General features: G+C 36.9%; 2 protein-coding genes across 2 annotated transcripts; both read left to right on the forward strand.

Annotated features, from left to right (window-relative positions):
• Positions 1-413: 413 nt before the first annotated feature.
• Positions 414-5893, forward strand: Oseg5 (intraflagellar transport protein Oseg5). The gene is made up of 14 exons (XM_028320509.1): positions 414-526; positions 900-1067; positions 1152-1258; positions 1406-1584; positions 2355-2444; positions 2634-2771; positions 3126-3250; positions 3331-3579; positions 4220-4380; positions 4449-4658; positions 4773-4917; positions 5343-5496; positions 5610-5750; positions 5850-5893. Exons 1-14 carry the CDS (start codon positions 432-434, stop codon positions 5874-5876), a joined length of 1989 nt encoding a protein of 662 aa, XP_028176310.1. The 5' UTR covers positions 414-431; the 3' UTR covers positions 5877-5893.
• A 1355-nt stretch (positions 5894-7248) lies between these two features.
• On the forward strand, positions 7249-16445 carry LOC114364373 (carbohydrate sulfotransferase 11). Its single transcript, XM_028320510.1, has 5 exons — positions 7249-7782; positions 7928-8185; positions 9610-9818; positions 14220-14249; positions 16218-16445. The coding sequence occupies exons 1-5, from the start codon at positions 7510-7512 to the stop codon at positions 16378-16380; spliced, it is 933 nt and encodes a 310-aa protein (XP_028176311.1). The 5' UTR covers positions 7249-7509; the 3' UTR covers positions 16381-16445.
• The last annotated feature ends 5666 nt before the right edge of the window (positions 16446-22111 follow it).

Here is a 22111-nt window from a genome sequence, read left to right on the forward strand (position 1 = left end):
ATGTTAAATGAATGAATGGTATTATTTAAATACGAATAATTTGTTTCGTACAATAAATAAAACGCTTTATTTCTTGTTTTGTTATCTTTTATAAAAGCCAAATATCGCCAAAAATAAATTCCTAAATTCCATAGACACGCTAAACCACAGACATGAAAGACAGTGAATAAAAATGGCGCGAAATTCGTAACCATGGTTACCATGCGAAAACACACCAAAACGAAAGTAAACATTGTTGNTAGTTCCAAAATACTGGACTGTCCTGTCGATGACATTGACAGTGGGGCGCCACTGTCAATACCGGATGGCTGGTTCAGATTTTTGCCATGTTGGAAACCATATAGTTGAACGATGGTAGCGCCCCCCTGTCATTGAGTTTGGCGGGACAGTTCAGCGTGGGTCATCTATAAACATTGTTGGTTTATTGCAATATGAAATTAAAAATATCAACTTTTAAAGAACCCAAGCATGTTGGGGTTGTTGTATGTGTAAGTTGGAATAATACTGAAGATGTTTTTTCATGTGGGTGAGTGATCAACTTCCTTTATACTCATAGTTCATAGTAAAAAAAACTATAGACGGTAGTAGACGGTATTTTCCATAATATTTTGATCCTGGATTCTGAACCTTGGCTAATTAAGAACTTCGATTAGCCTTCTAGGTGCAAATAAATAGAGAGGATACTTCAATGCTAAATGCTAACGCTAAAAAAATGTAACTACCTACTCATGAGCACACTGGTTTGTTTGGCTGAATGGATTTGGATAAATTGTTACATCTATTGATTACGTTTTTAATTTCAACAAATTTCAACTGTTTACTTAGTTACTAAATTATTTTGGTAAAAAAAAAAACATTTTTTTTTAATCTTTTTTTATATAACGTGTGTAACTTTTCAGCGATGACCACAAGCTCCTCAAATGGAACTTAGTGAACAGCGAATGTATGGTCATCACCACATTTTCTGATGACTTTTATCCAACTGGCATGCACTTGTTCCCAAAAGTTAACGTTGGCGGCAATAAACATCAGCACGATGTTATTTTGATATCTTCTGCTGATGGAAAGTGAGTTACTAATTTTGCATTTTATTAAAGTGTGTGGCACAGAATTAAAATGCATTTAAACAATGTAAATACATTCTGTTTCAGATTTCATATTGTAAATCACAATGGCCGCATAGAGAAAAGTGTTAATGCCCATCAAGGAGCTTGTTTAACTGCCCAGTGGAGTCCAGATGGCGCAGGACTCCTAACAGGTAAGACATTACAAAACATTGATCCTAACATAAATTCTATAGATATTAATTAGGTATCTCAAATAATAAGGTTCCGAGCAAACGGGCTACCAACCGCCATCCCTTGGTACCGGACAAATGACGACTACATGATGACTTTATTTCCAGCTGGTGAAGATGGATTCGTAAAAGTCTGGTCCAGAAACGGGCTGCTTCGATCTACAATCGTACAGTCAGACGTGCCGTGTTACAATGCAGTGTGGAGTCACGACAGCAGCGCTATACTTTACACCAAAGGAAACTTTCTCGTCATCAAACAGCTGAATTCGAACACTAAGATTACCAAAGTAAGGAAGGATAGACAAGTTTTGATTATTATGCTTGATGATTTTTAATTTTATGACGTCTCAGGGTCTTATAAAAAAATTGTAACTTGATCTGTTATAGATAGGTATAGGTACCTACACAACAGAAATGTACGAAACTTATTGTTGACTAATTTTTCGATCTATGTTTCTCTGTTCACTTGATGGGTCAACTCTCACAATTTTATGGCATAGGTACCCATTATCCATAACAACAATATAACTGTATCTATGGTATTATAGTATGTAGCTATGTAAACCGTATTTTGGGTAGACCACCCAATTATTAGCAAACGATTAGACGAGGTCTTTGACTCGGGAGGTCAATACCCAAAGTTGTGAGCGGGAGATTCACTACGAGAGATAATTAAAATTTTTCATACACAATAAACTTAGACACGCAGACATGCATGCTTAACGTTTGGAATCTATGATAGCATTTATTCGTATGTAGGTACCTACTGTTTCTTTGCCCAGTGGCGGCGTAGCATAGGTTGGTACCCCNTCACCCCAGAATGGCACCCCCCCTGTCATGACATTACGACCGTCCTTGTCATGTAGATGCGTCAGTGAGTACTAATCTTCGCGACTGTTGTCACCCCCTGATGCTTGGCACCCGGGGTGGACCGCCCCCACCGCCTCCCCCTTACGCCGCTACTGTCTTTGCCATTTGTGTAAGTAATTAATGACTCATGTATCGAAAAAACTAGACCCAATAAATAATTTTAATGCATTCATATTTTTATTTTCAGTGGAAGGCCCATGATGGATTGATTTTATGCGCAGCTTGGAACGCCAACAACAATTTGATAATATCTGGCTCCGAAGATGGCCTTACCAAGGTCTGATTAGTTTCTTTTTATTTATTTAATTAGATAATAAAAATATTTTTCCACTTGCAAGGATGTGAAGTAGCATTGTCTTCAGAAATAATATTTTTATTCAATTCAGTGTCAAATTCAATGCCTGTGCTCATTCTAAGGTCACTTATGTGATCTAACACTTAATTGGCTGGTTGGTTATTATTACAGATCTGGGACACGTTTGGCCAGCAGATCTCAGTGAGTGTAAAACACGACCAGCCTATCACCAGCGTTAGCTGGTCTCCTGCTGGGGACCTGTTCATCATCGGCAGCTACAACCTGATCAGATTGTGCAACGCTAATGGAGTAAGAACAAAAATACTGTCATTCTACAAAAATAGTCTTATGAGGACATAATACGAACATACGCTCTACCGGATGTTGATTAGACATTACTCTTTGTATGACCTCATTATTTATTTTTAGCGCCATTGTTGTTTATCAGAAAGACACAGTGCAAAGCTTTTGTGTTTTACAATTTAAAGCATACTGCCATAATTATTATCAATTTACCTACTTGCTAAGTAACAATACTTACATAACATTAATTTTAATAAAAATAGATGTTCTTTCTTCGCTTGATTCTAGGTTTACCAACTACAATTTTGATAACATTTATGTTCTTACATAATATTTTAATTTTGCAACATTCATTCACAGTGGTCTCACTGCCTGGATCGCCCTTCAACAGGTAGTATTTACAGTCTCGCCTGGTCATCTGATGGGACCCAGTTGGCTGCAGCTTGTGCTAATGGCCATGTGCTGTTTGCACATGTTATTGATAGGTATTTACTTCAAACATTAATAATATCTTTAGATGCTGACGAGGCTGGAAGATAGAATAACGCGTGTTTAACCATTTTAGAGAGTACACATGGAAAAATTTCGCATGCACCCAAGTCGGCAGGAAGGTGATATCTATAAAAGACATCATCACCGACCAGAGCGACCAACTGGATTACCCAGACAGAGTGATACAGATGGCCCTTGGATATAACCACTTGGTGATCGCCACGGTGAAGCAGTGCTTCATCCATAAACTGACATCTTGGAATACTCCAGTCACGTTTGATTTGAAGGAAGGGACGATCAGTATGATACTTCTAGCAGAAAGGTACGTTTTCAAGTATTTACATGCGCATTAATCTTTCCGGGTCTCTTAAATGTACCTACTTACTTGGTAATATGTCGGCCAATATGTCGAGTAATTTTGTCGGCCGTTTGGTGTAGTGGTTCAGAACGTACTACTATGCCGAGAGGTCCCGGGTTCGATTCCCGGCCGGGCAGAAATTGAAATGATGAATTTTAATTTCTGTGACGGGTCTGGGTGTGACTATGTATAATATTTATGTATTTAAAAAAAAAAAAAGTATATAAGTAGTATATCCGTTAAGCTAGCACCCATAACACAAGCATTAAGTTGCTTACTTTGGGGCTAGCTGGCGCTGTGTGAAATTGTCCAAAGATTATTATTATTAAAAAAAAAATTAGTTCAAACGATATAATTATCTTTTGTTTGCTACTGCGTGTTAGTTAGTCTGTGATTTATAATTTTAGTAAATAAGTATTGTAAATAATTTAATTTATACAACGTTAGACATGATGTTCGTGCTCAATAAACCAAAGTTACCGCAACGTATTCGATTCCACAGGCTCACAGCTGCAACTGTTAAAGTTTGTTTCACCAATGATGAGGCTTAGTGGTCATCGATATTGTAGTGTAGACTGTAGAAGATCTTGAATCTTATTTTCAGATGTCTCTGTATTGTGGAAAGGGCCGGACTCTCAGTGTACAGTTACATGGGGCGGCTGCTAGCCAGTCCTCGTTGGGGAGCCCGCCCCGAAACCCTGGGCAGAGCTGCAGTATCGCTTGGTCCCGATTCCCTGGCTGCCATAGACCAGACAGATAAGAAATGCAAGTTGTGATTTTAATGTTTATTTTGATTGTAACTAACAGCACTTAGAACGAATTAATGATTGCAGTGATCCACGTTTTTGATCTCCCCACTGGAATCGTAGTACGAAGCTCAGCAGATAACGCTGTAACGAAGCTATCCCACAAGATGACTGTCTCATCCATAGCTTTGAGCCAGACTGGACCGATCAATGAAAGGCAGCTAGCTTTACTGGACTATAACAGAGACTTGTATGTTGTCACTGTAAAGGACAGTAAGCCTAAGTTTGTGAAGCTAGGTAAGTTCCAGGCTTAATACTCTTCGATCGGTCTATCGATCCAGCACCGATAACAGTTGGGCTATTGCCACTCTTAAGTATGTTAAGTTTAATTTGGCCACGCAATCATTGTAGGTTCACAAATCCTAAGCGTGGCTTGGAGCGCAGAAACGGAGTTGCTGGTGGGACTACGAGCTAATTCCGCTGTTGCATGGTGTTGCCCAAGGGCGGCCACTCAGCCGGACTGGCTAGCTCTTACCACAGTGAATAAGGAGATTAGGTAAGTACATAACTACTGCTGAACACTCAATCTCAAAACTAATGTTGCAAGTTGTCTATGTCTGGTATGGGCTAGCTGCATAAGTGTATAATTTTCAATTTTATTCTTTCTTATTTACTGTATTAATTTGTTAAGTTTCATACATTCCATCACGTATGCATGTAGGATAGTTGAAAGTGTAGTAGATATTATGATAATGACAGAAATCTAGTTAAAGTTGATTGAATCGCTAATCGAATGTAAATGTGTAAATTCAAGTTAAACCGTGATTAGAAACGTGTACCTACCTACTTATCTGAGCTTATTAAGAATGGGTCCAGAATTGTCAAAATCAAAAAAATCAAAAATATACTAAATATTCGATTAAATCCAATAATTTATTGTGAAACTATACTGGCGTAACTTTGTTTTACATAATGTTTTAGTGACTTAGGCCGTAATCCAACAATCGTCAGCATTGAGGATGGCGTTGCAAGAATATGTCGCGGCAATGGATCTATTTTGCACGTCTCCCTTGCTGCATTCCCTGAGAAGCTCCTGAAACATGTTGCTGCTAATATGTGGCAAGCTGCTCTGCAGGTAAATACAATACAATAATAGAAGTGTATCACAAGGTACTTTAAAAAAAAAAGCAATTATCGTGGGTGAAATTGACTGTATTTATGAAAGAATTTTTATTTTTACAAAAACAGCTATGCCGAACTGTAGAAGATGAGACACTATGGGCTTGTTTAGCAGTGCTAGCATGGCAGCATAACCAACTTGCAGTAGCCGAGGAAGCCTTCGCACTGATACATCAGTATCATCAAGTCTGTTACATACAACATCTCAGGGTAAATACCTACTTAATTAGTTTTTAAAAGTTGAAAATGTTGAATAGTATTTTTTTACGAATTTCAAAAATAAAATTGAATATTCATTATATTTTTCAGACCAATATTCCCGAAAAGCTGAACTAAATGAATGTGAAGCATAATAAACATAGTAAGGACGTGGGTTCAATTCCTGCCTTAGGCAGTTCGAATTTTTCAAGTTATTTATAATTTTCAAATTAGTAAGAAATTTCTGAATTTTTCACTAATCCTGTACCGATTGTATGTTTAAGTTTATTTTTAATAAATAAATAAAAAAATATATAGTTTTATTTATGCGAAGGTTAATTCATAGCAAGAGTGTACCACGTTTCATTTTAAAAAATATTTTCAATTAAGGACAATGGGCAAAATGGTACCCGGCTCCAATAGATATGCTTCTAGTGTCGTTTGAAAGGTCTTACCAAGACGAACAACTTTTACTATGGCCACTAGCCTCAGATCTGGTTGTGTTCGAAGATCTTTTTTGCAAAATGGTATTCGACTCCAATGGTTATGTTTGTAGTGTCATTTGATAGGTCTTACCAAGACGAACAACATTTACTATGGCCACCAGCCTCAGATCTGGTTGCGTTCTGAGCTAAACTGACTTTTTGTGTAACTGAAGTATCATTCGTGTCCATCGTATGGTCTTAGGTTATGCGAGGCATGAAGGGTTTACTGCTCCAGCATCCTTCCTTAACTCTATAATTATTAATAGGGATAATTGTGAAATAAATATTTTTATTCAAAGAAGTTACCCCCTTATTAATAAAAAGTTACACCTAGGAAGAACCTTGGATTAAAATGACATTTCCATACCAAATGACAATTTAAGCCAGAGTTCAACTAGGGTGTAACTTTTATTAATAAAGGGGTTAAAGTTTTATTTCTTCTTAAGGGTTTTATTATGAGTTGCTAAAGCGAATAAACCCACAAGACCCAATAAGTCCACCTACAAGATGGACCGACGACCTCATAAAGGGTGGCGGGAAGGCGCTGGATGCAGGCCGCCACCAACCGGCCATTGTGGACATCCTTGGGTTAGGCCTATGTTCAACTAGACGTCCTATGGCTATAATGATCATGATGATGATGATGAAAGCGAATAAAATGCTAATGGCTTGGGTAGTTCATCGTAGGGATAATCCTTTCCTTTTCAATGTTTATTTTAGTTATATTAATAGATTCTCGTCATAGTACATACTCGTATACATGGATGATTGTGTTATACTTTCATATAATACTTATTGGAATTATTGCTTTCAAAACGTGAATTAGAACTGGCCCCATAGCAGACATTTTTCTACATCTAAAGGCCTTCTGAAATATACNCCTTTATCTAAACAACCACTTATTATATCGGCGCTGTGTGCTTGACACCTTACGAACGAATATACCATGTTCATGTTCATTCATTCTTCTCAACTTGTGCTAACTTCGTTCATCATTCGTTCAGCAACTGTCAGTGTCAGTTTTTTTTCAAGTTTCGTGGTGGCGGACGTGTGTTCGGTGTGCCAAAAATACGCTAAAGTTTAATTTCTACAACATGAATTAAGACTATTAAACCACACTTTATCACTGAAACTTCGTAAATTAATTAAAATCAACACTGTACTCTGTGATTTTTTCCATCGGAAGTGCATAACTTGATGCCCTACATAAAAAGTTAGGTCCGATTTGATGAAAGTTTTCTTTTCTTTTGTTTTAATCAGTGTGTAATGTTAATTTGTGGTGAAAGATGCGCGGGTCGGACGTTAATCTAGTGCTGTTTATTATTTTGTTCTGCGCACGTGAGCATGTGGGTGAAATAAGTCAAATAGACGACAATGACTTGACTGGAGAACACTCGTTGGAATTGACCCAGTCCATGAACTTAGCTCGACAGGAGCTAATTCAAGAGTCATGCCAGCGATTTTCACCAAGATGGACGTTAGAAAATCTGCCGGATAATCAGTTCGAGCACATATTAGTCGACGAGACACACAAGCTGCTGTATTGTTACGTACCTAAGGTAAGGGTCAAGGCAAACCGGGTCTTGGATTAATTTAAATAAGTTTTAGAATACGCTAGTATTTTTTTTCTATATTATGTAGGAATTCAGATCATGCCATAATTGTATCATGAGAATTTAAAAAGAAACTAACTTTTTTCTACAGGTTGCCTGCACTAATTGGAAGAGAATATTGATGATACTGACAGGAAAATGGAACGATACAGATGTCCTCAACATTCCGGCATCCCTTGCTCACTCTCCCGGTATGTTCCGGAACCTCAGCAGCGTGCCAAAACCGGAACGGGACTACATGCTGGATAGTTACCACAAGATGATCATTGTCCGGAATCCGTTTGAGAGATTGCTGTCAGCATACAGAAACAAATTAGAGGGAGATCTGCCTAGTGCTAGATACTTTCAAGTAAGTGCCTGTTATTTTTTCTAAGTTTGTCACAATAGATTAAATGCAGATCAATTAGATCTTAATTAATTTATAAAACTGTCAGCATCATGCCAGCTTAGATCCTGTAGGGAAATGTCCTTGAAACCCAAGTTTATGTTCTAGAGTACTCTCTTATTATGTTGGCTATCCCAAAAGTTATTAAATAAGTANAAGGAGATCTGCCTAGTGCTAGATATTTTCAAGTAAGTGCCTTTTATTTTTTCTAAGTTTGTCACAATAGATTAAATGCAGATCAATTAGATCTTAATTAACTTATAAAAATGTCAGCATCATGCCAGCTTAGATCCTGTAGGAAAATGTCCTTGAAACCCAAGTTTGTGTTCCAGAGTACTCTCTTCTTATGTTGGTTATCCCAAAAGTTATTAAAAAATTAGTACATTATGATCATTTCTAATTTAGAGAATACAATAATTAATTGCCAGTAAATTAGGAATCCTAAATCTCAAATTCAAATAACTAATGAAGTTTACTTGGAGAGTCATGAAACAATAATACTGAAGGGAAACCTATGACTTGAGGCCCAATAGAGCTTTTAATAATAATCAAATACATCATATTAATATGACAAATGAACTGACAATATGCCACTGCAATTTGCTGATAAGTATGACTTGTGAAACACTGTGGGCCTATCATACGGACCTATCTCACTGGCCAGAGGGATGTTATCATTAAAAACAATAATAGGTTTGATAATTAATTTCAATAATTGATAAGAAATTGAGTCAGCAGATTGACTTCTTGACTAGTAATCAGAAAACTAACTGTAATTTGGTAGGTACAGACTTAAAAATAATTATGTTTAAAATTGAATGGTGCTTGATTAAACTAAAATGTCACATAATACTTCAGAATCATGTTTTATAAAGATAATGCTGACCTTTTATCACCCCCTTGTATTTTAATTTAAACATTGAATTATCGTTTGTTAAGTAAATTGAAACAAGCTAGCAGCAGGAAAATTTTGCGCGTGTCGTATTTTCCAACATATTATTAAAACCACGCCTTGAACTAGTGTTGGTTTGTGTTGCTTCCTAGCTAGCCCTGCCGTAAGGGTATCGACTCGGTCTCACATGCATTTTTCATCGCATAGAAACTGTATAAAAACACGCTGCTTCCCGCGGCTTTGCCTCCATTAATTTCGGCCTGGTCTGGCATAGAAACGCGCGCCTCAGCATATCTAAAAGTACTAACGAAAAAAAAATGAAATTATTGATTCCCCTTAAAACACTTGGTTGCATCGTTTACGACCAATTTATAAGTCCGCAGAAGTTGATCGATAAAAAATTGCCGTAAAAAACAAAAGAGCGACGTCCAGTCTGGTGACATTAAGTGAGACGTTTTGCCGCCAAAAGAAGATTAACCAAGATCTGACATTCCAGGACAGAGTGGGCAGACGGATCATCAAGGCATTCCGCGAGAACCCGTCCAACGAGTCTCTCGAGTTGGGCCATGACGTCACGTTCAGGGAATTCGCTCTGTTCCTCACTAACAAGTCTGAGGAGTTGACAGACGTCGCCAACAATGAGCACTGGCAGCCGATAACGAGCTTGTGCCACCCCTGCCTCATCAAGTACACCTTAGTTGGTAAGTTTATTTTATTTAAATTACTAGTTTCCGCCCCTGTCTATGCTGGCGAGGATTTCTGCGCGTCACAAGGTCTTTTAGCGAACGCGTGTTTATTACTGAAACCATTTGAGTTTTCATATCGCTTATTCTGATCCCCATAAAAGTTTTTATGAGTTTCCTATACTCGTACAAACTTTCAACCCTTATTTAAAATAAATAAAATAATAAATAAAATAAAAGTTTATTTAACAACTTTAACATTTTTTACATTGCTTACATTGCATTGTTGTACATACATTTCCTTAAAGACCCGTTTAATGCTAAGGTTGTACCGACATACGCTTCAGTTCATAAAGTAACTGAGATTTCTACGCTAGGCTAAGCCTGTCATGTAGACAATCTTTTGTCACAAGTTAACAAAATTGTTTAATCATATGCGACCTCAACTGTCAGTCCACAACGAAAAAGAAAAATTATGAAAATAATAATATTTATGCATGCATAATTGGATTGGATTTATGCCCTAAGTTTTATTTTTGTGATAAGGTAGCCAATGCTTTCTTCATCTAGGTCCTATAGGCGTGAGAGCGTAACAGACACAGAGTTACTTTCGCATTTATTAAAGTACTATATGAATGAGTAGGACCCAAATACTTCGAAACTTTTAACACACCCAGATCCCAGACGGATCGAGATCATATTAATTGTATGCGTTGCTCTAGTTTAACTACATAGAAGTTTTATATTTACTTACCTTGATACTCTAACATTATCCTTGAATCTGTCTCTGATGTATAATTTAAGCATGATTGATAACCTTAAATTACCTATAAGGTGCCAGGGAAAGTACAAGGGCAATCGTTTGTGCAAAGACTAGATATCATCTATTTATCTATGGAAAAACTCCGTCGTCAGGTACTTTAGGGGCATTTCTCTGTAAGCTCGTACAGGTCCCATACAAATGCTGTCCTGGCAATTATTTTTAACATTTTCCAAAAAACCGTGATCTATTTCAAAGAAAATTGACTATTATTTTAGTTAGATAAGGAGTCCCACTGAAATTTATAATATTTTCCGAGTTATTAGCGATTTTCCAAGAAATCATGACAGGGGACTGTTCATTGAGACAGAGGACTGTTATACTTTAAGAAAAAGTCATTTTAAATTGATCAATTATTTATTATTTTATAGCAAATCAATGGTAAACAAAATGTCTTTATAAAAAAATAACAGAAATAACAACTTTCCTTAATAAACATTCATATCAAAAATTAACCTTAACCTCTGAGGCACTGAATTCCGAGTACCACCCGTTCCTGCTATTTCATCATCAAATCTTTGAGGGGAATTTGTGGTCAATTCAGGTTCAGTAGATTAAAGATTTTCCGTTATAATGCTCACAAGAACCACTGTTGCAAAAGCAGCTGACACTTTTAATTGTTAGTCATCAACATCATTTTAGCACTGGACGTCCACTGCTGAACATAGGCCTCCCGCCCTCCCCCAATGACTTCCACATCGCACAGTTGGTAGAGCAGCCTGCATCCAACGCCTTCCTGCTACCTTTATGAGGTCGTCGGTCCACCCACAAGGTGGCTCGGTGTCGCTTGTCTCTTGCTGCGTTTTCCGGTACATGGCCTCTACTCCAGAACCTTGCTGCCTCATTGTTAGTGTTTTATATTTATTTGGAAAGCCGAGGATGGACCAGGAATAAATACTTGCGACCTGATGCACATATTTGTGCAATTTCAGGCAGAGGACTGTTGCCAGGGGACTGTGTATTTCGGCTAGATTTCACAATATTTACGAAAATGATGTTAAATAGTGTTTTAAGAATCTACCGATCAATTGAGACGTAAATATTATATCAATTTATACTTTATTTAGAGATTATTAAGTAATTAACATGCATATTATGACTTACCAGAGGACTGTGTGTGGTAGCGATTCAAGCGCGTGTTCACCTCACAAATGACGCTCTGACACTAAAAAAATAGGCATCTCAACGCCGCATTCGGCAAGGTTGCCTATTTTATAGCAATTGCATTTCATTTCACTCAAAAAAAACATCGTAGCTATTATAGTTTTTTTATATTATGAATTTAAATTTTTGGCAGGGGACTGTATTAAAATTCTGGGGACAAAGTTTACAGGAGTTTACTAAATAAATAAAATTGGTAATGAGAGCTTGTTTTACGAAAATAATATAATTTCATTATTATTCTTTATGCTATGAGCTGCCAGATGTATGTAGTTTCAATATCTTCTTCGTAAATCTCATTTCTAGGATGAAAAACAGTGATGGGGACAGCCAGGGGACTGTATTTTTCGGGCTTCAATCGAGTCTAGAAAAAAATTAAAAATAGTTATGGTTCTAAAAACAAAGGGCCCGTAAAGTTTTGGGGTTAAAGTTTCATTACAAGTGTGTTTTTTTTAAATATTTCAATTGCTTTTTGAAAAAATCGGCCGGGACAGCCGATTACGAATCGCCCTTAGTTAGATGAAAGCGTCTTCCATCGAATTCCTTCAATAAACCAACTTTCTAGAGTTTGAGTCTGTATTCTGTAATATAGGTACATTGTTTTATTACAAGCTTTATATTGACTTTACTACAACTGAATTTAACACCAGTTTTTTTTTCCAAATAATAAAACATTTTGTTCTTCCTGTATATGTATGCCTTAATAATATTAGAATAGTTTCGTAGATCAAATATCTCATTCTGTAACTCCCAATAGTTAGTTAGCTGTACAGTAGTAAACAACCAACAGAGTTGGGGAAAGTGTTGGTTCTGCTTTTATTTTATTAGATCCATATCAAGACGTAGCTGCGTAGTAAAAGTGTGTATGCTTGCTGCATGCATGGTATTTAAAGCGATTTGTAACTAGAGTTTTGTCTAAAAATTAACATAACACTTAGCATAACCATGTTTTTGTTAAACGAAACATCATTTTGTATCCGTTTGACTGAATAGCTAAGGCAATCTCAGTATAGTTGTTGCAATTCACGAAGTCGAGTGAGCTTTACATAATGTGGTGGCTCGCTACTATTCGTTTTTCAAAAGTTTTGAACTTTGATAGGCATTACACTATCGATATGTGCAATGTGCACGTAAACACGCCTTCGTGATTTGCAAGAACTATAACGTAGTACTTATTATTATTATGTGCTATAACTTCTACTCCTGTAATTGAATAGTTCTATTTTTTTAAATCTATTCATTTTCATTCGGTCATTTTCCTTACATTTTCTCTATATTGCCTAAATTGTTTCCATTCCAATTTTTTGTATTTCCCCAGATTAAAAGTTTTTTTGTGATGTGCAATTCAAGATTAAATGCAAGAGCTTCCTCGTTGTGGATAAAAAAAATAAATAAATAAAGATATTATTTATCAACTTCTCTTGAATGCAGTGAAGTGAAGTCAGATGAATAATTAGCTAGACAATAAATTACAATGCGATACTGTAGGTAGGTAGGTATGTATACGTAACGTGTAGACTTGTAATTAGTAATTATACTAATTACTCATAACCTTTGCCGTGTCGTATCGCGACGGTCGTACTAAAACGCAAATAATTTGTTTTATCAAAGGAATTATTGTGGTTAGAGGCCAATAAATGTTTCATTATTGGCTTATTTAAGAACAATAACCATTAAGCTTATCGTAATTAGTATGGTTTCCTTTATGTAATTACTAGCTTTTGCCCGCGGCTTCACCCGCGTGGAATTTTGTCTGTCACAGAAAAACTTTATCGCGCGCGTCCCTGTTTCAAAAGCCGGGATAAAAACTATCCTATGTCCTTTCGCGGGACTCAAACCATCTCTATGCCAAATTTCATCAAAATCGGTTCAGTGGTTTAGGCGTGATGAAAGCAAGACAGACAGAGTTACTTTCGCATTTATAATATTAGTATAGATTATTTATACTGATGGGTATTCTGTGAAGATTAATTACAAGTCGCATCACTTATTTTGTATAAAATTTTCTGGGGGCTTTTATTAATATGTAAACGTCATATCACATAGACGTAAGACAATATTGGTCTGATTCTTGATCAGCATTAATTAGCTCAGAAAAACATGTTTTTACGATTGTTTATTAGTTAACAAAGCAACTTCGTAACATAAAGCATCATATAGGAGTGTGTAGGAAAGTTTTTAGTAGTGGTTTGACGTCCGTATTCACAAACATTACTATAAGGTATCACAGTGCGCGTGAACGCACGAACCAATCACAGAGCTCTATTCTACGCTGTGCGTTCGATTTGCTGCTTCACTTAAGCAAGCATCGTTTGTGCATACTGGCGTAGATATGGTTTGGCAATACAGCACTTACATGGACTGCCAAATATTTTATCACTAAAAATCACACAGTTACCTACTAACTTTAATTGTCTTACTTATATATAATGCTATAAANAGGGAGATCTGCCTAGTGCTAGATACTTTCAAGTAAGTGCCTGTTATTTTTTCTAAGTTTGTCACAATAGATTAAATGCAGATCAATTAGATCTTAATTAATTTATAAAACTGTCAGCATCATGCCAGCTTAGATCCTGTAGGGAAATGTCCTTGAAACCCAAGTTTATGTTCTAGAGTACTCTCTTATTATGTTGGCTATCCCAAAAGTTATTAAATAAGTATAGTATGATCATTTCTAATTTACAGAATACAATAATTATTTGACAGTAAATTAGGAATCCTAAATCTCAAATTCAAATAACTAATGAAGTTTACTTGGAGAGTCATGAAACAATAATACTGAAGGAACCTATGACTTGAGGCCCAATAGAGCTTTTAATAATAATCAAATACATCATATTAATATGACAAATGAATGGACAATATGCCACTGCAATTTGCTGATAAGTTTAACTTTTGAAACACTGTGGGCCTATCATACGCACCTATCTCACTGCTCGGAGGGATGTTATCATTAAATAAACAATAATAGGTTCATTGATAATTAATTTCAATAATTGATAAGAAATTGAGTCAGCAGATTGACTTTTTGACTAGTAATCAGAAAAGTAACTGTAATTTGGTAGGTACAGAATTAAAAATAACTATGTTTAAAATTTAGTGGTGCTTGATTAAACTAAAATGTAATACTTCAGAATCATGTATTATAAAGATAATGCTGACCTTTTATCACCCCCTTGTATTTTAATTTAAACATTGAATTATCGTTTGGCTACTAAGTAAATTGAAGCAAGCTAGCAGCAGGAAAATTTTGTGCGTGTCGTATTTTCCAACATATTATCAAAACCACGCCTGGAAACGAGGAAACTAGTTTGTTTGTGTTGCTTCCTAGCCCTGCCATAAGGGTATAGACTCGGTCTCACATGCATTTTTCATCGCATAGAAACTGTATATAAAAACACGCTGCTTCCCGCGGCTTTGCCTCCATTAATTCGGCATGGTCTGGCATAGAAACGCGCGCCTCAGCATATCAAAAAGTACTAACGAAAAAAAAAATGAAATTATTGATTCCCCTTAACACTAGAGTACACGCGCGGACTACTATAGTAGACCAGGGTAACATTTTACGCTATAACTTTTTGAAAACTTGCACCAGAGAGCTGGCATTCCAGGAAAGCCTCGTTTACTAAATTTGTCAGTAAGCCAGTAAAGCTTGGGTCGCCAGAGTCTACGCACTTTTCTATAAGTAAAATTTTATAAAAAAAAATAAAACCGACTCCAAAAAACCTACATTAAAAAGTAGAAAAATAATTACTAATAACCTACTTATTTATTAGGACGAATTAATATTTATGTAGGTATACCATGATTGATACTTAAAAAAAAAAAAAAAAAAACATACGGGTCGAATTGAGAACCTCCTCCTTTTTTTGAAGTCGGTTGAAAATTGGCCGTCAAAACTGCGGGTCTACTCAAAAGCCCGAAATCACTCGACAAAAAAATTATGAAAGACTTGCAACAAATGGATTTACACCGTGTACCAGGCAGTAGGAAGTCATGAATACTATGACAGATAAAAAACTAATCACATTTTTTCAGTAATTTTTTTTTGTTAACATTGGTCTCAGAGTGCAATTTTGGTCCAAAAAATTTACAACTTTTAAATCTGTTTATAATGTTTGATCTCAAATAGTTATATAAAGAAACTTTTATTATAAAATAACTATAATAAACACTTTTATCATTTACATAGTAATTCTATTCATAAATTGCTTATAAACTGATTTGCAGTGATTTTAAATTGGCTTACCAGAGTAGGCCGCGCGTGTATTCGTGTAAAAAAAGGGGCGCGTGTACTGCAGTGTTAAAACACTTGGTTGCATCGTTTACGACCTAATAAGACCGCAGAAGTTGATCGATAAAAAAAATAGCCGTAAAAAAACAAAAGAACGTCGTACAGTCTGGTGAAAGAAGATTAACCAAGATCTGACGTTCCAGGACAGAGTGGGCAGACGGATCATCAAGGCATTCCGCGAGAACCCGTCCAACGAGTCTCTCGAGTTGGGCCATGACGTCACGTTCAGGGAATTCGCTCTGTTCCTCACTAACAAGTCCGAGGAGTTGGCAGACGTCGCCAACAATGAGCACTGGCAGCCGATAACGAGCTTGTGCCACCCCTGCCTCATCAAGTACACCTTAGTTGGTAAGTTTATTTTATTTAAATTACTAGTTTCCGCCCCTGTCTATGCTGGCGAGGATTTCTGCGAGTCACAACACAAGGTCTTAGCAAGCGCGTGTTTATTACCGAAACCATTTGAGTTTTCATATCGTTTATTCTGTTCCCCATAAAAGTTTGTATGTGTAGGAACACAAACTTTCAACTCTTATTCATGTCCTAAGTTTTATTTTTGTGGTAGGGTAGCCAATGCTTTCTTCATCTAGGTCCTCTAGGCGTGAGAGCGTAAGACGAGATGAGACGCATAGATAAGTAGGACCCAAATGCTTCAAAATATTTTCGAAGCACCAGACCCTAAACTTTTTAGCACACTCGAGACCATAGGCGTGAGAGCGTAACAGACAGGCAGAGTTACTTACATTTATAATATATAAGCATAGATAGGTAAGTAGGACCCAAATGCTTCAAAATATTTTCGAAGCACCAGACCCTAAACTTATTAGCACACTCGAGACGGTTTTAAATCATATTTATGTGCACTGCTCTAATTTAACTACATAAAACTTTTAATAATAATAATAATAATAAAAATCTTTATTTTTCTCCACAATCTAACTGACACAAAATTATTACAATAAAAATAGTACATCATGTATATAATAGATTGTGAGAGACTGGTGTCTGAGCTAGGCGAGGAGCCTGTATTACAGAGACCAGTACTCTCAACTCTCGGAGGATCCGTTTGTACATACAATGTTAGAAACACGCAAAAAAGTCTACAAAATTGGAGATAAAAAGTTACGAATTACAAAATATAGCACTCTAAGAAATGTTTGAGATCGCGCTTGTGTGTGTGTGTGTGTGTGTGTGTGTGTGTGTGTGTGTGTGTGTGTGTGTGTTGTGTGTGTTTTATGTGTTGAGTTGTGTTAGTGAATTTTTCTTGTCTATCTAAGTGGGAGAATAATATTTTCTGTTTCTATATAATTTAATGATTGCAAATACTTTGTTACTTTTGATTTCAGTTCAAATTTTGTTAAAGAGTATATATCCAAGTTACGATGAATCTTATTATACAGAAATGGACCCAAGAAACCGAAAAAACGTTGTGAGAAAACAGTCTTGAAGGAGGATGAGCGAATTATTAGATGATTCCGTCGTGATGTCTGGACGCAGGGATCGTATCCAGAGATTTGATGTTGTTTTAACACAGTAATGAGGATAAAAAGCTGGCGTACTGTGAGTACTTCACAGTATTGGTACAGGTCATAAGTTGGAAATTGCAAAGGTTTAAAAGTGCAGACCTTGAGGACTGCCCTTTGGGCTCTCTCCAACTTAATCAAAGCAGATTTACAGGCACCTCCCCAAGAAGTTAAACAATATAGTAGGAGCGATTGACAGAGAGCCAGATAAACGGTCCTGACCAGGCTAGGGTCTGCAACGTGGCGTAGATTTCGAAAAACAAACATCAGTTTGCGTAGCCTACCAGCGGTCTGGCTAATGTGGGCCTGAAATGTAAGTCTGTTGTCTACAATCACTCCTAAGTATTTAATAGATTCGGAAGAACTAAGGATAGGACAGTTGCATGGAAATGTGGCTGGATCAGAGTGAGAGTGTGCAACTATACGAAAGTTATCAATAACATTTGGGGAAATATTTCTAATTGAGAAGGAAAGATATTGGGTTTTCTTAACATTTAAAGTGAGAAGATTAGCTCGGAGCCAATGAGAAACCATATCGAACCCAAGTTGAGCGCACTGGAAGGTTTCATCCCAGGTGTCACCAGTGAAAACAAGGGCTGTGTCATCAGCAAACGAGATAACCCTGCAGTTCGGGATGTTAAGAGAGCAGAGGTCATTTATATATACAAGGAAGAGCGTAGGGCGTAGGTTTTATATTTACTTTTACTTACCTTGATACTCTAAAATATCCTTGAATCTGTCTCTGATGTATAATTTGAGCATGATTGATAACCTTAAATTACCTATAAGGTGCCAGGAAAAGTACAAGGGCAATCGTTTGAGCAAAGACTAGATATCATCTATTTATCTATGGAAAAACTCCGTCGGTCAGGTACTTTAGTAAGATGGAAGCGTCTTCCATCGAATTCCTTCAAAGAACCAACATTCTAGAGTTCGAGTCTGTAATATGTTTGTTTTATTACAAGCTTTATATTGACTTTACTGCAACTGAATTTAAGACCAGTTTTTTTCCAAATAATAAAACATTTTGTTGTTCCTGTATGTATGTATGCCTTAATAATATTAGAATAGTTTCGTAGATCAAATATCTCATTCTGTAACTCCCAGTAGTTAGCTGTACAATAGTAAACAACCAACAGAGTTGGGGAAAGTGTTGGTTCTGCTTTTATTTTATTAGATCCATATCAATACGTAGCTGCGTAGTAAAAGTGTGTATGTTTGCTGCATGCATGGCATTTAAAGCGATTTCTAACTCGAGTTTAATCTAAAACTTAACATCCCAACTAATATTATAAATGCGAAAGTAACTCTGTCTGTCTGTCTGTCTGTTACGCTTTCCCGCTTAAACCTCGCAACCGATTTTGATGAAATTTGGCATAGAGATAGTTTGAGTCCCGGGAAAGAACATAGGATAGTTTTTATCCCGGTTTTTGAAACAGGGACGCGCGCGATAAAGTTTTTCTGTGACAGACAAAATTCCACGCGGGCGAAGCCGCGGGCGGAAAGCTAGTAAACCATGTTTTTGTTAAACGAAACATCATTTTGTATCCGTTTGACTGAATAGCTAAGGCAATCTAAGTATAGTTGTTGCAATTCACGAAGGCGAGTGAGCTTTACATAATGTGGTGGCTCGCTACTATTAGTTTTTCAAAAGTCTTGATAGACACTATCGATATGTGCATGTACACGTACACACACATCTAAAGCTCACTCGCCTTCGTGAGTTGCAAGAACTATAAACTTCTACTCCTGTAATTGAATAAAAGTTTTTTTTTTTAATCTATTCATTTTCATTCACTCATTTTCCTTACATTTTTTTCTATATTTTACATGCCTAAATTGTTTCCATTCCAATTTATTGTCAGTTTTTTGTGATGTGCAATAAAGATTTTATTGACTTCCCTCGAATGCAGTGAAGTGAAGACAGATGAATAATTAGCAAGACAATTAATTACAATGCGATACTGTAGGTAGGTAAATATGTATGTATACGTAACGTGTAGACTTGTAATTAGTAATTATACTAATTACTCATAACCTTTGCCGTGTCGTATCGCGACGGTCGTACTAANATTCTTGACTATGGTAGCATTATCTGGCCTATCCACTAGTGTCCAAGTGCCATTATCATCGAAAGACTTCAACTCATCTTGAATTGCACTTTTCCACTGCTCTTTTTCAGGTCCATTCATGACTTCATCTAATGAAATTTGTTCCCCTGTCACTTCCTCCACGCACATATTAGCAAATGTGAATCTATCTGGTTTTCTTCTTACACGTTTTTCTGGAACATTTTCCACATCTGGCTGTGTAGTGACATGAGTTTCCTCGGGGCTCATAGTGTCATGAAAGCTGGTGTCAGACTCACTTGAATCTGGAACATAAGTTGGATCACTTACATTATGTCCTTCAACATCTGTGACATCTGTCTGACTGCCCAGAGTTTGGTCTTGAGAGTGGTCTAATCCTTGGTTATCTTCACTATTCTTTACTGGCAGATTGCTGGTTGTGTTATCCTCGTCCTTCATGTTCTGATTAGAGTTTTCCATGACCACAACATCTCTGGCAATAACAATTTTCCGCTGATCTGGATTGTATAAGCGATAGCCTTTTGTGTTTTCCGAATAGCCAACTAGGATCATCTTGTTTGCTTTCTTATCCCATTTACTGCGCTTCTCTTTCGGAACATGGACCATTACTGGACTACCGAAAATTCGCAGGTGACTCAGATTCGGTTTTCTGCCCGTCCATACTTCAAAAGGTGTAACATCGCATTCCAATCCTGCTGCTGGTGATCTATTTTTTATATAAACTGCNTGGTCAGTTATCATCCAACTTCTTTCCAGATTAACGGGAAGGATCGAGTCTATGGCCATGATAAAGAATGTTTTTCAGAAGGGATAATCATTATTTGACCAACGGTTTTAGTAGTTTGGGGGGACCTGAAGATCCTGGGTTCGCCTTCCATGTGGATCATTTTCTTGTAAAGTAATTTATATTTTCATAGTTCAGTTAAAACCCCCTCGTGGTAATTTAAAATACCAGTGGATCTACCAAATTAGTCCAGTGCAGCGACGGGGTTCGAACCTGCGTTCCTTGGATCTCGATTTGGCCAATCCGACACCGACTCTGTTGAGCTATTGAACTTTATGTACGAGTATATTTTCAGTTTGATTAAGACGGTCGGTCAAACTCGGCTTGAATAAACTTAACTGTTCTAAAAGTAATTTTCAGGCTCCTCTTTGAAAACACCAAACTCTTATGGCAACTCATAATGCAAACCGACGTTTAACCATCTGATTTACAGTCTTTTAAAAGTGCAGACATAAATAGGCAGAACACCCTAAAGATAAATCTAGCCTGAGGCTGTAACATAATTGAACAATGAAATACAACTCAATGCTCAACCTGTAATTTTAAACACAATTCGTCGGCCGTTTGGTGTAGTGGTTCAGAACGGACTACTTGTTATAAGTGTAACGAATTAAACTAGCGCCACCTAGTGTCATAGCTTCTGTAACCTGTTTAAATATGGAAAAGAAATAAAATAAAAGCAGTCTGTTATCCGCCATTGTGTAGTTTCAATAGGTTATGGGCCCAGACCCGTTTTTATCAGTTTTTATCAAGTATTTTCGCAGTGTTCAGTAGTAAAATGTCAGGAAATTACTCAGTAAACGTTCCTAAACTGAAAGGGCGTGAGAATTATGACGACTGGGCATTTGCAGTTGAAAATTTTATGATCCTCGAAGGCGTCGATTTGTCTAGTAAAGAAGTGCTAGATGAACAGAATGACAGAAAAGCCAGAGCGAAGATGATCATGACCATTGAACCCACGACCTTCCGCTTGCCGGAATAACTGCTCTATTTAGCTTTAACACTTTGTTATCACAATTTTCAAAATCTGAGCACTCTGGTATTTCCATATAGACATTTTCTTTTAAATAACCATTCAGAAATGCTGTAGGTACATCGAGATGATTAATTTTGAAATCATATTGAACACTTAAGGCAAATAAAAGTCTTAAAGTGGAATACCTCACTACCGGTGAGAAGGTCTCTGTGAAGTCGACACCCTTCTTCTGGGTAAAACCCTTGGCAACCAGTCTAGCCCTGAAGCGCACTCCACCATCGCTGTTTAGTTTCTTTTTAAATACCCACTTATTCTTGACTATGGTAGCATTATCTGGCCTATCCACTAGTGTCCAAGTGCCATTATCATCGAAAGACTTCAACTCATCTTGAATTGCACTTTTCCACTGCTCTTTTTCAGGTCCATTCATGACTTCATCTAATGAAATTTGTTCCCCTGTCACTTCCTCCACGCACATATTAGCAAATGTGAATCTATCTGGTTTTCTTCTTACACGTTTTTCTGGAACATTTTCCACATCTGGCTGTGTAGTGACATGAGTTTCCTCGGGGCTCATAGTGTCATGAAAGCTGGTGTCAGACTCACTTGAATCTGGAACATAAGTTGGATCACTTACATTATGTCCTTCAACATCTGTGACATCTGT

The sequence above is a fragment of the Ostrinia furnacalis genome, unplaced genomic scaffold, assembly GCF_004193835.3.
Source record: "Ostrinia furnacalis isolate ACB-3 unplaced genomic scaffold, ASM419383v2 OfSCF7393, whole genome shotgun sequence".
Taxonomy (NCBI): domain Eukaryota; kingdom Metazoa; phylum Arthropoda; class Insecta; order Lepidoptera; family Crambidae; genus Ostrinia; species Ostrinia furnacalis.